This window comes from Metopolophium dirhodum, chromosome 8 (genome assembly GCF_019925205.1).
Source record: "Metopolophium dirhodum isolate CAU chromosome 8, ASM1992520v1, whole genome shotgun sequence".
NCBI classification, from domain to species: Eukaryota; Metazoa; Arthropoda; class Insecta; order Hemiptera; family Aphididae; genus Metopolophium; species Metopolophium dirhodum.
Genome location: NC_083567.1, coordinates 16,387,641 through 16,400,736, shown reverse-complemented (window position 1 = coordinate 16,400,736; position 13,096 = coordinate 16,387,641). Strand labels below are relative to the sequence as shown.

At 29.9% G+C, this 13,096-nt stretch overlaps 1 protein-coding gene across 1 annotated transcript; it reads left to right on the top strand.

Annotated features, from left to right (window-relative positions):
• Positions 1-838: 838 nt before the first annotated feature.
• LOC132949868 (4-aminobutyrate aminotransferase, mitochondrial) lies at positions 839-12,965 on the top strand. Its single transcript, XM_061020954.1, has 9 exons — positions 839-1,265; positions 5,722-5,831; positions 6,492-6,659; positions 7,600-7,680; positions 8,440-8,811; positions 9,404-9,541; positions 9,634-9,791; positions 9,888-10,156; positions 12,355-12,965. Exons 1-9 carry the CDS (start codon positions 1,199-1,201, stop codon positions 12,474-12,476), a joined length of 1,485 nt encoding a protein of 494 aa, XP_060876937.1. The 5' UTR covers positions 839-1,198; the 3' UTR covers positions 12,477-12,965.
• The last annotated feature ends 131 nt before the right edge of the window (positions 12,966-13,096 follow it).

The following is a 13,096-nucleotide window of genomic DNA, read 5'->3' as shown; positions in this document are numbered from 1 at the left end:
CATCGTATATAATTAAATATTAATAATACATAACAACGAAATTGACAAACTCGATCAACAAAATCTTTTGAAAAAATAATTTACGTATAATGATTGTATGCGTTATACTAAAGCCGGATTCACAGCTGCGTCGCGTGTCGTGTCGTGTCGAGTCGATCAAATCATATTGTGATTGGATATTACTTTTTTGGTATCATGTAATAACCAAGTTGCAACCGAGTATACCAAGAATTGACTACTGCTCAACTTTTAAACCATATTGGTTACCAGTCGTAATCATATAATAACCAAGCCCTCGCACGATACGACGCACGACGTAGTTGTGAATCCGGCTTTAACGCTGACGGTATTTGCGGTTTACCTACCAGCTACCGGCATTTAAAAAATCCGGTATTTTCGGTATTTTAGATTACCGTGATTCGGCGGTAATTATACCTACCACTTTTACCGTAAATACCGTGCCACGACAATTTGCGAAAACACCATATTATGCATTTATAAATTATAATTTATTTAATCATTATAATAATTACAAACATAATTTTTAAAATAGGTTTAACATTTTTCTGAGTTGGAACACTTCTATACTCACGACGAATACCGATTACTAAGGTAGGTATGGTGTTTTCGATAATGTTACCGTAAATACCGTATAACCGGTAATACTACAGATACCGGTATCAAAATTTGATATACCACCAACCGCGTATGTTATGCACTTATGCCTACCATTTTATTATGCTTTATTGTCTATATTGATCGGGCGACGTCGCGGTCGTCGTCGCCGTCTCCGCCCCGCTCGCACCAGTCGGCGGCGCGCACGCTGTAAAACTTTTCACCCGGACCGCACAGTCACACTCACGACGACGGTCCATCAACACCTGCAGTACTCCACCATCGCGGTTTAGACCGGACGGTACCCGCCTATACCAACGTGATACCATCTTTGTGTATCGTGACTCCGGTGGGGGTTTATTCCGCACACACACACACACACACGCGCGGGCGACGATTTAAGCGGTAAACGAAAACCCCATCGCGAATCGACGACAACAAAATAATACTTCGCACACGTCCGAGTCATATATACGAAAGTTTACGTCTTTTAACGGCACGTCAAACCAGCGGGTGACACACGGACGTGTCATTTTAATATTATTATACAATAATACATTATCGAAAAGTTCGCTCCGTAGCTATGTACAGATTCCAAGACGTAGCCCGTCCAGCGGCGACGGCGGCCAAACATTTTGTCGGCGCACCACGTAAGTTGCACGACTCGACGTTACTGTTAATAATAATAATATATGTATAGGTACTGCAACCTGGCGAATCTCTTTAAACGAACTGTAGTTATGGTAATTTTCTCAGAAAATTCGCGTGTTTGAAATATTTGTTTTCCCGATTTGCGTGATCGTTGCGACACATAATTAATGTTGTATAAAGGTATATACTATATAGTATCAAAGATGTATGCCAATAGTTGGATAATTCGATAGTCGATCTAGGGTAGGTATATAAGATACCTATATTATAATATTATGGTTATTAAGTACTAACCGTGATAATAAATGTCCAACTTCGTTTATTGTCATACCCGTGTTTCCGATACTACTACTGCAGCAGTCGAACTTGGTGAACTCGAAGTTGAAGGGACCCGGAAAAAAGTTCGAGTTATCCAAATTAAATTGTTTAAGTAGGAAATTCTAGGGACCGGAGTAAAAGTTCGAGGTATCGATGATTTCGAGTTAAAGAAGTTCGACTGTACTACTACTACTACTACTACTACTACTACTACTAATAATAATAATAATAATAATAATAATATTAAATACATTTACTTGAGGACGACGTCATATTGTGTGCAGTTGCCTCCGTCTTATAGGTATATATAGGTATAATAGGTACAAACGTAGGTACCTATACAACATTTAAAATTTGCCTTCATCAGAACCAATTTTATGTACCTAGTTAGTTGTAGTATTTTTGAGTGAGTTGACGTATATTAGGTATTATCATAACTAAATGTACCTATAAGAATATTACCTATCTATTTATCTGTGCAGACTGCAGGTACGTCGTTTTTTTACGACATTTCATTGGTTTCCTAAAGTGAATTATACAAATATTTAAATGTTTGATACACTACTTCAACTGCAGTTACATAGAACATATAGGTAGGTAGACTATTGAATGGTAACCAAAAATATCGTATCTTATAATACCTAAGCGTTTGGAACGTTGGTAGAAAACTCTCTTCGTGTGTGATAAAATTGAATGCGTGTGTAGGTATAAATGCATATAATAATAATTAATATTATGTTTATAGTTAACTGTATAGGAAAAAAATTACTTAAACTTCGTTTTGCTTCTATACAATATTATAATATTCGTAGAACACACGGGTTTATCATGTTGAATGAACTGTGTTTAATATTGTCATTATTATAAAGTTATACTTATATAATTTAATTATATGCACTGCAGTCGGTTTCGAGTTTCGATAAGTCTTGAGGATGCACTTAAACCTAAATTAGGTTACGTTTGGGTTCCTAATTTCCAATGCATTATGCATTTATGCTCACTGTACTATAAATACCGTACGTATATTATAATTGTGAACAACTTGACATCAAAACATATTAAACGTAACAAAAAAAACCAACAACAGTTGGTAATATAATAATATTAGGTACTTACCTAATTATATACTTATATTAGGTAATTACCTAGTATATTGTAATACTGTGTATAGTATTAATAGAATGAAGTTAGTGTGGCTAAAATATGAAACCTCGCATGACTTCTGACATTTTGATTAATATTTATCATAATCGGTCAGTGGGTAGTATGTCAGTCGATTAAAAAAAATAAATTGTTATATCTACATAGACCAATAATAATAAATGTACATAATTAGCAATTACTGATATTGATATACCTAGGTAATGAGAATTTTACAATATATTAAATGTCCAATCAGACCATAATCTGATCAACAGATTAATTTTGGTACGCACAGCATAATTGGTAATATATACCTATTATGTAATATTATAGGTTTTCATTCTTTTATTGTATCCATTTCACGAAAAGTCTTTGATTAACAAATTTCGACAATAGATTGAGTTATTTTTCCAAAATCAAAGTTTAAGTAATGTCCATGGATATAGTCAGACAAAATTTTAAGTATTCAACAAAATTATTTTTGTAGACCGTATTAAACAGATATAATATTATGCAGGTCCTGCTGAAATTTTTTTTCTATTTTCTAAGCTATTTTGCACATAGGTACATTTATCCCTGTAGGTATCTACCAATTACCATTAAGTGCCTACATATAAATATTTTATGTTCTGGAAAAGTATATATTTTATTATTATTTTGATCAGGTGTCTATATTCCTGAATGATATGGGTAGACACAGTGACTGATCAGCATATAATACAATTTTACAGTCGAGTCTCGATAGTTCAAAAACTTCGATAACTCGAATTATTTATTCTTACCCCTTGAAGTGTTTTTAAGTTATGTTTGAGATAAAGGTATAGTTCAAAAAAAAAATACATTAATCGAATTCATTTTTATTTTCCTTGAATTTCGAGCTATCGAGACTCATCGATTGTATAACTATACCTACTGGCTACTGCAGTCATGACTATAGTGCTATACTGTATGTCTGTATGCATTTTAAACTTGTTACAGTAGTTTTTAGCGATAAGAATGTATTTTTTTTTAAATTCAAAATTAATCTATTGGTATATTTCAATTTCTAGTTCAGTTTGTGTATTATTATAGTAATTTAAGCCAACTAAGGTCAAAAAATATTAACATAAGCTGATGGTTGGGTTCCGGGGTTTCATGTCTACAAGTGTCTAATAACTTGATTACTATATGATATATTCATGTAAAAATATACACCGAACTAGGTATATTATGCAACTACTTGATACTAATATTACTTTTTTTCTTTGAACACATAATTGATTAACTAATAATCTTTAATGATATACGAGGATGTATGATTTTTTCAAAACACTCGTTTCACGAGTGTTAGATTATTGACTGAAATAAAACATTAAAATATACATAGGTATAATAGACAATAGGTATGTATATTTTATCGATAAGTGTATTGTTTGTTGACTAATAATTAGTTTATTCAAAAACATGATGTTCTTACCTACATATTATTATTTTCAGTTTTAATAATATCCATGAACTTCTAACTTAGTCACTACTAAATTCGGATATGTATTATCCATAATAATATTTAAGAATATAAAATATCCAGTAGACAACTATTATATTATTTTCTATTGTTATTTTCTTTACTAATTACAATAAAATTTGATTTATTATTCAGATACCTATGTCCTATATAATATTATAAATGTTTATTATATTATAAATTATTAATTCATTCAATTTTACGGTTGATACTGAACACTGAAGGTTTGCATTAGCAATGTCAACGTCTATTGGTACCAAAGTCTTAAGGGATTTAAAAATAAAATGCATTTTACTCATACAAATTAAAACCGTTAAAGGGAGGTCTGTCTAGTGTCTATTATTATTTATAATTTATAAGTTTACTTTGCGCCGGTATATGAGCAAATAGGATATAGGTAGGTATAGTAAAATTATTATATAGGTACCTATAATATAGTTAGTTCCCAAAACCCGGCCTCAGTTTTTTTTTATAGATACCTTACTATAAAAGTTTTAACTTATAGAATATACGTTATTTCTAAATGTTGTAAACGATGTTATAATTTACAAGACACACGATTTGTACAGAAGTTTTTGAAACAGTGTCAAGTGTTTTTAACGTATTAGATCGGAATATTGTTTATTCTATATTTCTATGCCGTTAAACCTCTTAATTACGTTAAAGCTTGGGATTTAAATATTTAATTGTTAATGTATATAATATTAATATTGTCTACTATAATTTTACTAGGAACCTATACAGTGGCATGCACAATATTTTAGTGACTTGAATCAAATTATAACACTTTATCAATTTACAATTATATTACTCACCGTCAGCTTTTATAACACGAGTTGTCTGCAAATTGACAATCGTATATCACAGCAATAAGATATAAATCCAACCAACCTGTACTCACTACAAGAACCCACATTTTTCAATCAATTGTTTCAAAGAAAGTCATCAATAAAATATTGAATTGAAATTTATTAACGGTTCTCATTGCATGGCTACATACCTATTCAAAAAATGTTCACAATATTATATTCAAATTTTGAGTTATATAATATCAAAAACTTTTCTGAAACCAAATAACGAGGGATTGAGATACAACATAGCTTACCGATATAAATACCCTGTGATAAAATGTATGTATTTATGTTATTATTGTCACAAACTACATTAGGTATAGAACATAATACAAATATAAAATATTACATCATGCATGATAAATATTATAAATATTATAAATATTATTAATACATGTATTAAAATATTTATAAAACCCTTTCGTTGTCTATCTCATAGAGATACCAAACATTTTGTTTTAATTTAATTTCTAGTATTATATGTAAGTAATTAGTAGGTGTAATAATAATTATAGTTAACAATTTTTAAATTATTAGAAATTGAAGGCATATTACATAATAATATTACCTAGGTATACATGCCACAAACGTATTAGTTTGGATTTCTCTAAAATAATGTATGATATTTCTATGTTTCAGTGAGAATGGCATCATCAATTTGTCCTCAAGAATATGCTGCACCGTCGGTTGAAACGTCAGTACCAGGACCGAAGTCAAAAAAACTACTTGCCGATCTTTCACAAATTCAGGTGAGACAATATTATTAGGAGACAATAATCGGATATACCATTTATGGTTAACATATAATATTTGCTGTATTATTATGACATCTCCTGATATTATATAATGCGGAGACAATGTTATTTTGATTCATATTCATTTTACGACAGGAAGTAGTGTTGTTTAATTTAATAAATAAAGTACATTAATTAAATACCCAACAACGAGGGTCCATCAACTATGTAGGAGATATTATACTTTTCTATTATTTAAAATTACGATATAATTTTTCTTGTTATAATAATACTGTAACCTAGTCTAAACGTGCGTAGTTTTCTAATTTTTTAAATATAAAACAAATAAATAAATTAACCGGTTGTATAGATAAATATTATTAAAATATACTGGTTTAATACTTTAACAATTTGGCAAATAAATAGACTTAGATTATACCGGTTATAAAATTATAATAATTTTATTTTTAGTTACATTTTATATTTGAAGCGTATGGAAAATATGATAGATCGTTTCATGTAGACTTTATAGGTCTTTCGGGAGTGAATTAACATCTGTGCAAACACGTGAATAACAATGTCGTACTTCATGCTGTACTGAAATTTTACCGAATTGTGTTGAACAATTATTTATAAGATAAGTTTCCACGACTGAAGTCATTTATGTGTTTTCAGCAATCCGGTTCGGTTCAGCTATTCGCTGACTATAACAAATCACTAGGAAACTACTTGGTTGACGTCGACGGTAACGTTCTGTTGGACGTGTATACGCAAATTTCGTCACTGCCGTTGGGCTACAACCACCCGGACATGTTGAAAGTATTGGATAGCGATGAGAACAAAGTATGTAGATGATATAATTTAAACCGTGTCTCCTGATCACCAATAATTGGTCTTGATTACTGAAGGGCTTTCAGAGGAACTAAAATTACCAATAAATGTTGCTCCACCACCTTCATTTAGCAATTAATAATATAATAATATACATTTTTTTCCATCAATTATAATTTGGATACATTATAATATACATAAAGATTGGTAATAAACGAATCGCCTCCAAAACTAATGGAGGAAAAAGATTCTAAACTATAGGATATTATTTTTTTTATAGAGACTAAATATCTTGACTAAAAATATAGAAACTAAAGCATTGTCTAAAGATTAATGAAAAGCTAATATTGTGCTAAATGATAATTTAACAAAATTCAGACTTCAGTTAGGTTAATACATTTTTCATACAATTTAAAACTATTGAATTTACTTAAATTTAAGTTATGCCTTAAGCAAAATTTTATAAATGTGTATTTGGTGTTATGTTGTCCGAAAACGGTTCTCATTTTGGGGACTTTAACATTTGAATTAGATTTAAGATGAATACAGTATAATAATTATGACTAGGAACCAACAAATGACATTGCATTTTTCACATTATACATAAATTCTGATAGAGATTTAGATACTTTCTTAAAAATGTCAATGAATAGATATCGAGTACCTACTGAATAAATAGTACTTAGATAAGTATCTATACAATTTAGAAGAGCTTAGTAGTGGCATCACAACTTTTTTAGGGTAGCCCTTGCCATTTTACATATTTACCTCAATTCCTCAAGTCTTAATAGGTACCTAACTATTTAATAAATATTCGATATTTAAACTTAAACATTTTCAAAAAAGTATTCGCTTCTATTGTAAGTATTGTTAAAAAAAATCCAAACTATGATGGAAAATTTCGATTTGCATATAATACACGTTTTAATGTTGTTGTTTTTTATCGTACCAGAAAGCCATCGTCAATCGTCCGGCGTTGGGTGTGTTCCCAGCTGCCGATTGGCCAATGAAACTACGAAGCACGCTTATGAGTGTAAGTTTTTTTTTATTTAGATAGTTGTAGTGCTATAATATGGCCGTGTCAGGGCACCCATAGTTTAAATCAATAAGATTTGGCCAAAAAATAATAATTTGAGAATATTTATATTTTATACAGCTAGTAAATTATTAATTCAACAGAGAAAATGTCAAATAAGTATAAAACATTTATGTATAATAAAGATAAGATATCAAGATATTGGCCGGTGAGAAACCCTTCCGATTGTATGGTATAAACTATAAACTCTCGCCCGGATCAACATTGAGTTTACCTAAAGGAAATATTTATTTTTATTTTTTTATTATAATTTATACAATTACATTTTTTTAAATTTTATGTGCACATTATTATAAAATTTTATTTTTAGTTTTTTAAACAACCATTTTTTTCTTAAACCTCATATTCTAACATTATTGAAATGTGTATGTTAATCAGAGGCCTATTATATGGCTATATATATATACATTTGAGGCACATTGGACAGTCAATTATTAAGCTTAAAATATCAGATAGGTAGGTTTCATAAAAATATATAATATTAGATCTGTACCTGTAGGTACCGTGTATTGTATTAATATTATATTCTATTATATATTTATATATATATCATGTAGCATAATATATATCAGGTATATCTTTATATTATGGTATCATATTTACGCCTATCAATTGATTTAATTGACTTCAATGATATTTGATGGTAAATTATAAGACGTGCGTGCATTATATCATATATATATATATAATATATAGGTCGCACCCAAAGGCATGGACTCTCTAACGACAATGATGTGTGGGTCTTGTTCCAACGAGAACGCGTACAAGAATATGTTCATGAAGTACCAGCGGGACAAAAGGGGAGGCACTTCGGACTTCACAGACTTGGAGAAAGAGTCGTGCATGATTAACATGCCGCCAGGCGCACCCAAGCTATCTATACTGTCGTTCAAGGGTTCGTTCCACGGTCGCACACTGGGCGTCTTATCTACCACGCATTCCAAGTACGTGCACAAGTTGGACGTGCCCGCGTTTGACTGGCCAATGGCCAGATTCCCCGAGTACAAGTATCCGCTGCACGAGAACCTCAATGAAAATGAACAAGAAGACGAACGTTGCTTAGCTGAAGTAAGTGCAATAATTAAATAATGCAGTTATTAAAAATCTAATTTTTGGAATTTTTAAATATACTTGGACTATATTTTTAAATTCTTGAGATTTGTTATACTACTTGAGGAGTAGTATTCCTCACTATATATTATTGTGACTATGTATTTTTAATATTTTTCAACTACCATTGTAACAATTTATTAGGAACCATGTATTAAATTTTCAAGGTTTTTGACCCAACAAATGCAATTTTAAAAAAACTAAAAAAATTGAAAATTTTAAACGTCCGTAAACTGTTCAAAATAAGTCAACATAATTTGAAAAATATATGGTGTACCTACAGAAAATGCTAATATAAACATTCAGTGAAAATGTCCAGTGCTTGGTGAATCATTCAGTGGTGTATTTAGAAATTTTTGATGGAGGGGGTCTGAACCATGGACCCCCCAATGTAAATACGCCACTGGAATCACCCTTTATAGTATATTACATTATAGGTATATTATTATAAATTTATATATGTTAAAAAACTAAAAGTTAACAATTATAATAAACAGATTCTTTTAAACTAGGTATATATTTTAAAATTCGGTCGGCTTTGTTCCCTTAGGTGGAAGAACTGATAGAGAAGTGGGAAAAGAAGGGCAACCCCGTGGCCGGAATCGTCGTGGAGCCCATCCAGTCGGAAGGCGGAGACAATCACGCATCGCCGTATTTCTTCCAGAAACTTCAGAAGATTGCCAAAAAGGTTGGTTGATCGTACGCAGCTATCGAAAGATCTGAACAAAAAGATATATATGTAGGTAAATCGTAATTGGTATTATATTCGTTGTCGTGTAGTACAACGCGGGATATCTAATCGACGAGGTGCAGACAGGCGGCGGCCCCACCGGTAAAATGTGGTGTCACGAACATTTCGATCTGGAAACTTCGCCCGACATCGTTACTTTTAGCAAGAAAATGCAGACCGGTGGATACTACTTGAAGAACGAATTCTTGTAATAATATAAAACATACATAATAAAATAAAAATCATTATCACTGCAGGAATTCGTTACCTATATAGGCTATAATTTGTTACTTAATTTTTGCAGACCCGACTTGCCGTACCGTGTGTTCAACACTTGGATGGGAGATCCGACCAAAATCGTATTGCTCGATGCTATATTGAAGGTGATCAAGAGAGAAAATCTGTTGTCGGTGGTCGAAAAGTCCGGCGATGTTCTCATGTCCGGAATCAGAGACTTAGAAGCAGAGTTTCCAGCACTGATCAACTCCACCAGAGGCCGCGGTACATTCATAACGTTCGATGCTGCTGACGCAAAACTCCGAGACGACATCGTCAAAAGACTTTTAACCAAAGGTACCTTAGTATTTTAATAATTTTGTTCACATTTTACTAGTGTGTATTTTGTGTGTGTCTCTTATCGCCTTTAATGTGCGTGTTTTAATTTTCGTACTGAAATATTGAAATATTTGTTCGTATCTAAAAATTACACTAGGTTATACTAAACACATACATATATAGGCACCTATTCAAATATCGAATCCTTTTACTTTATTTGTACACATTACAAATATAATAATTATCTTAAGTCATGCGAAACTTATTCTACGTTGGTAAACGCTTTAAAAGACTTAAAGCAAGAACACGGGCATCGTAATCTCGACTATATGTATATAAACGAAGTTTATATGGTTGAAGATCATAATCCTCCTCTATATTATGATACTATTATATGTTTATACTATGTCTGGATATGATAACACTATAATCATTTAAGATTCATTGAATTGTACCTATATGTACACGACTGTTAATATTATTAAAAAACCAACAATCGTACATATTTTCTTATATAAAAAATATCTTAACGTAATTTCCAAACAATAAGTATTACCATCATGAAATATTAATTATTTATTATTATAAATTTTCTTTTTAATTTTTACACGTTATCTATACTTTTATGTATTTTCATTTTACAGGTATTTAGATAAATACATTAAAAAAGGTGTTTGTTTTGTTAATTTCCATTTTATAATCAGACTTCAGACATGAACATTAAAGTGGTATTAAAATAACCATCACTCGATCATTTAATACCATTTCAAGTTGATTAAATAATTTTAAACTGATTGAATTTAATTTTAATTGCGACAGTAGATGATTATTGATATTATTACATTGTAAATTAAATCTTACATTAACATTTACCAGACATGTTTATTAGTATAACTTTAGTTTAAATACAATAATAATTAATAAGACAAATAATAGGCTATACATATGTAATGGATAGTGTATAACCACTGTATATTTACCGGAAATCTAAACATTTATTTATTGGAGATTTTCGTTGAATAAAACTAAGTATAGATACCTATTTAAATGTACTGTACTAGCAGCTGACCCTGTGCATTTCGTTGCCTGTAAAAAAAGCCAACTCTATTATTCAAATGTCGTTCGATTCTTTATTTAATATTCAATGTAATATTTGCATTAGTATTATTAACTGTTTAGTTAGTCAGAAATAACAATTAGGTAAAGCAGATTTTGAAGAAATAATCACTTTATTTTCAAATCTCCATCTAGGACCAAGTTATAAATGTATCTAGATTATTATTAGTATTAAAACTAAGACCAGAATAAATGCAATAATAATAAATAATATATTTTATATTTTATGTTTATAAAATGTAGTAGGTAGTTTATATACCATAACTACTCGATTTTTCCTATATAATAATATGGGAACAGTTTAGCTCCCAAAGGATTTAGGTGAATTTTTTTCTTTTTCATTTCTTCAAAATGTGTGTTTTTGCATGCTCAATAAGATGGTATTTATACCATTAATAATTATATTTAAAAAAAAATTGATCAATTTTTCTTAGGAATGGTCAAAAACATCAAAATCTTGTTTTTAAGTTTTTTGTTTTGGTAAATTTGAGGTTTTACATCCTTAACATGTTTGTGAAATCAAAAATACCTGTCATACTTACTTTTTATTTTATTGTTAATAAAGTAATTTAATAAAAAAAAATAATAACCCTGATTAGTGTGAATACGCAAACTTACAGACTAGAATAGGTTATAATATATAACTTTGAAACTAAGTATGACCGAAAAATTCTTACAAATTCGTTCGGAAGCTAAGTTGCATTTATGCCACAAAACAGTAATTATTATACCTTACATTTTAAGAGGTAACTTTTTTTTAAGGGAGGTGGGCAAAATATGTTGACTCGGGGCGCAAAATGTTTAAATACGGCCTTACAGGCTTCAGTCATAAAATTATTAATATCCCTATGATATCTGCTTGACTCTGGGAGCCCATAATATATCCTTTGGTCTCTGGCAAATTAAAAATAACATTATATTTTAAATATTTAAGATGCATCTGTTATAAATTTCATAAATTAATATTTAATACATCTGAACACAACCTTTCAACTCTTTTTCCATTTGATTGTATTATCCATATTTCATATAGATATTAAATTGTACCATTTGTACTGACTGATCTGAATGTAATTATTATGATGTTTTCATGTTTTCAGGAGTCCAATCCGGAGGATGTGGAGCAGTGGGTATCAGAATGCGACCGGCGTTGATCTTTCAACCACATCACGCTCACATGTTCAATGACAGACTTCGCCAGGTGTTGACCGAAATTAAATAGGTTCCATGTTGTATTGTACAACTATTATACGTGTGTAGTGTGAGCATTTGTTTATAATATTGTGATATTATCGAAAAATATGTCTTCCAATTTTAACATAAAGCTTTTTAAAAATAAACGTAAACAAGTCTTCCAAAATATTTTACACAAATATTACGAATATTGAATTATATGTATAATTTATTGATTACAAAGTAGATAATATTATATCGTACTATATTTAATGTTACTGTTATTATTTAACGTTTTATTATAATATTTATTATAATTTATACTTATTTAATAATATTTATGATAATTTATATTGATATGCTAAGATAAAACGAATGCTTCCAAATGTTTTAATGTTATATTTAATATTTATTATTTAATTGACTTCGAAACGGATCGCATATTATTGTGTTTCATTCACATGAGTCCAAAAATTTTGTTTTTATAATTAAATAAAATATATTATAATACACAAAATACATAAAATTATAATAATTATGAACATTGTTTTTTTGTGTATGGTATTCTCTTATAGAATAAAATAAAAAATGTAGGTTATAAACTTGAAAAAAAATAATATAAAATTATAATGAATATTGAAATACATATAATATTATATTATAAATATG

Bases quoted from the DNA above. Each gene is read 5' to 3' on its own strand.
- LOC132949868 (XM_061020954.1), top strand. From the start codon at position 1,199: ATGTACAGATTCCAAGACGTAGCCCGTCCAGCGGCGACGGCGGCCAAA. The intron at 6,660-7,599 runs GTATGTAGATGA...TTATCGTACCAG, and splicing joins TGGATAGCGATGAGAACAAA to AAAGCCATCGTCAATCGTCC. The intron at 9,542-9,633 runs GTTGGTTGATCG...GTTGTCGTGTAG, and splicing joins TTCAGAAGATTGCCAAAAAG to TACAACGCGGGATATCTAAT.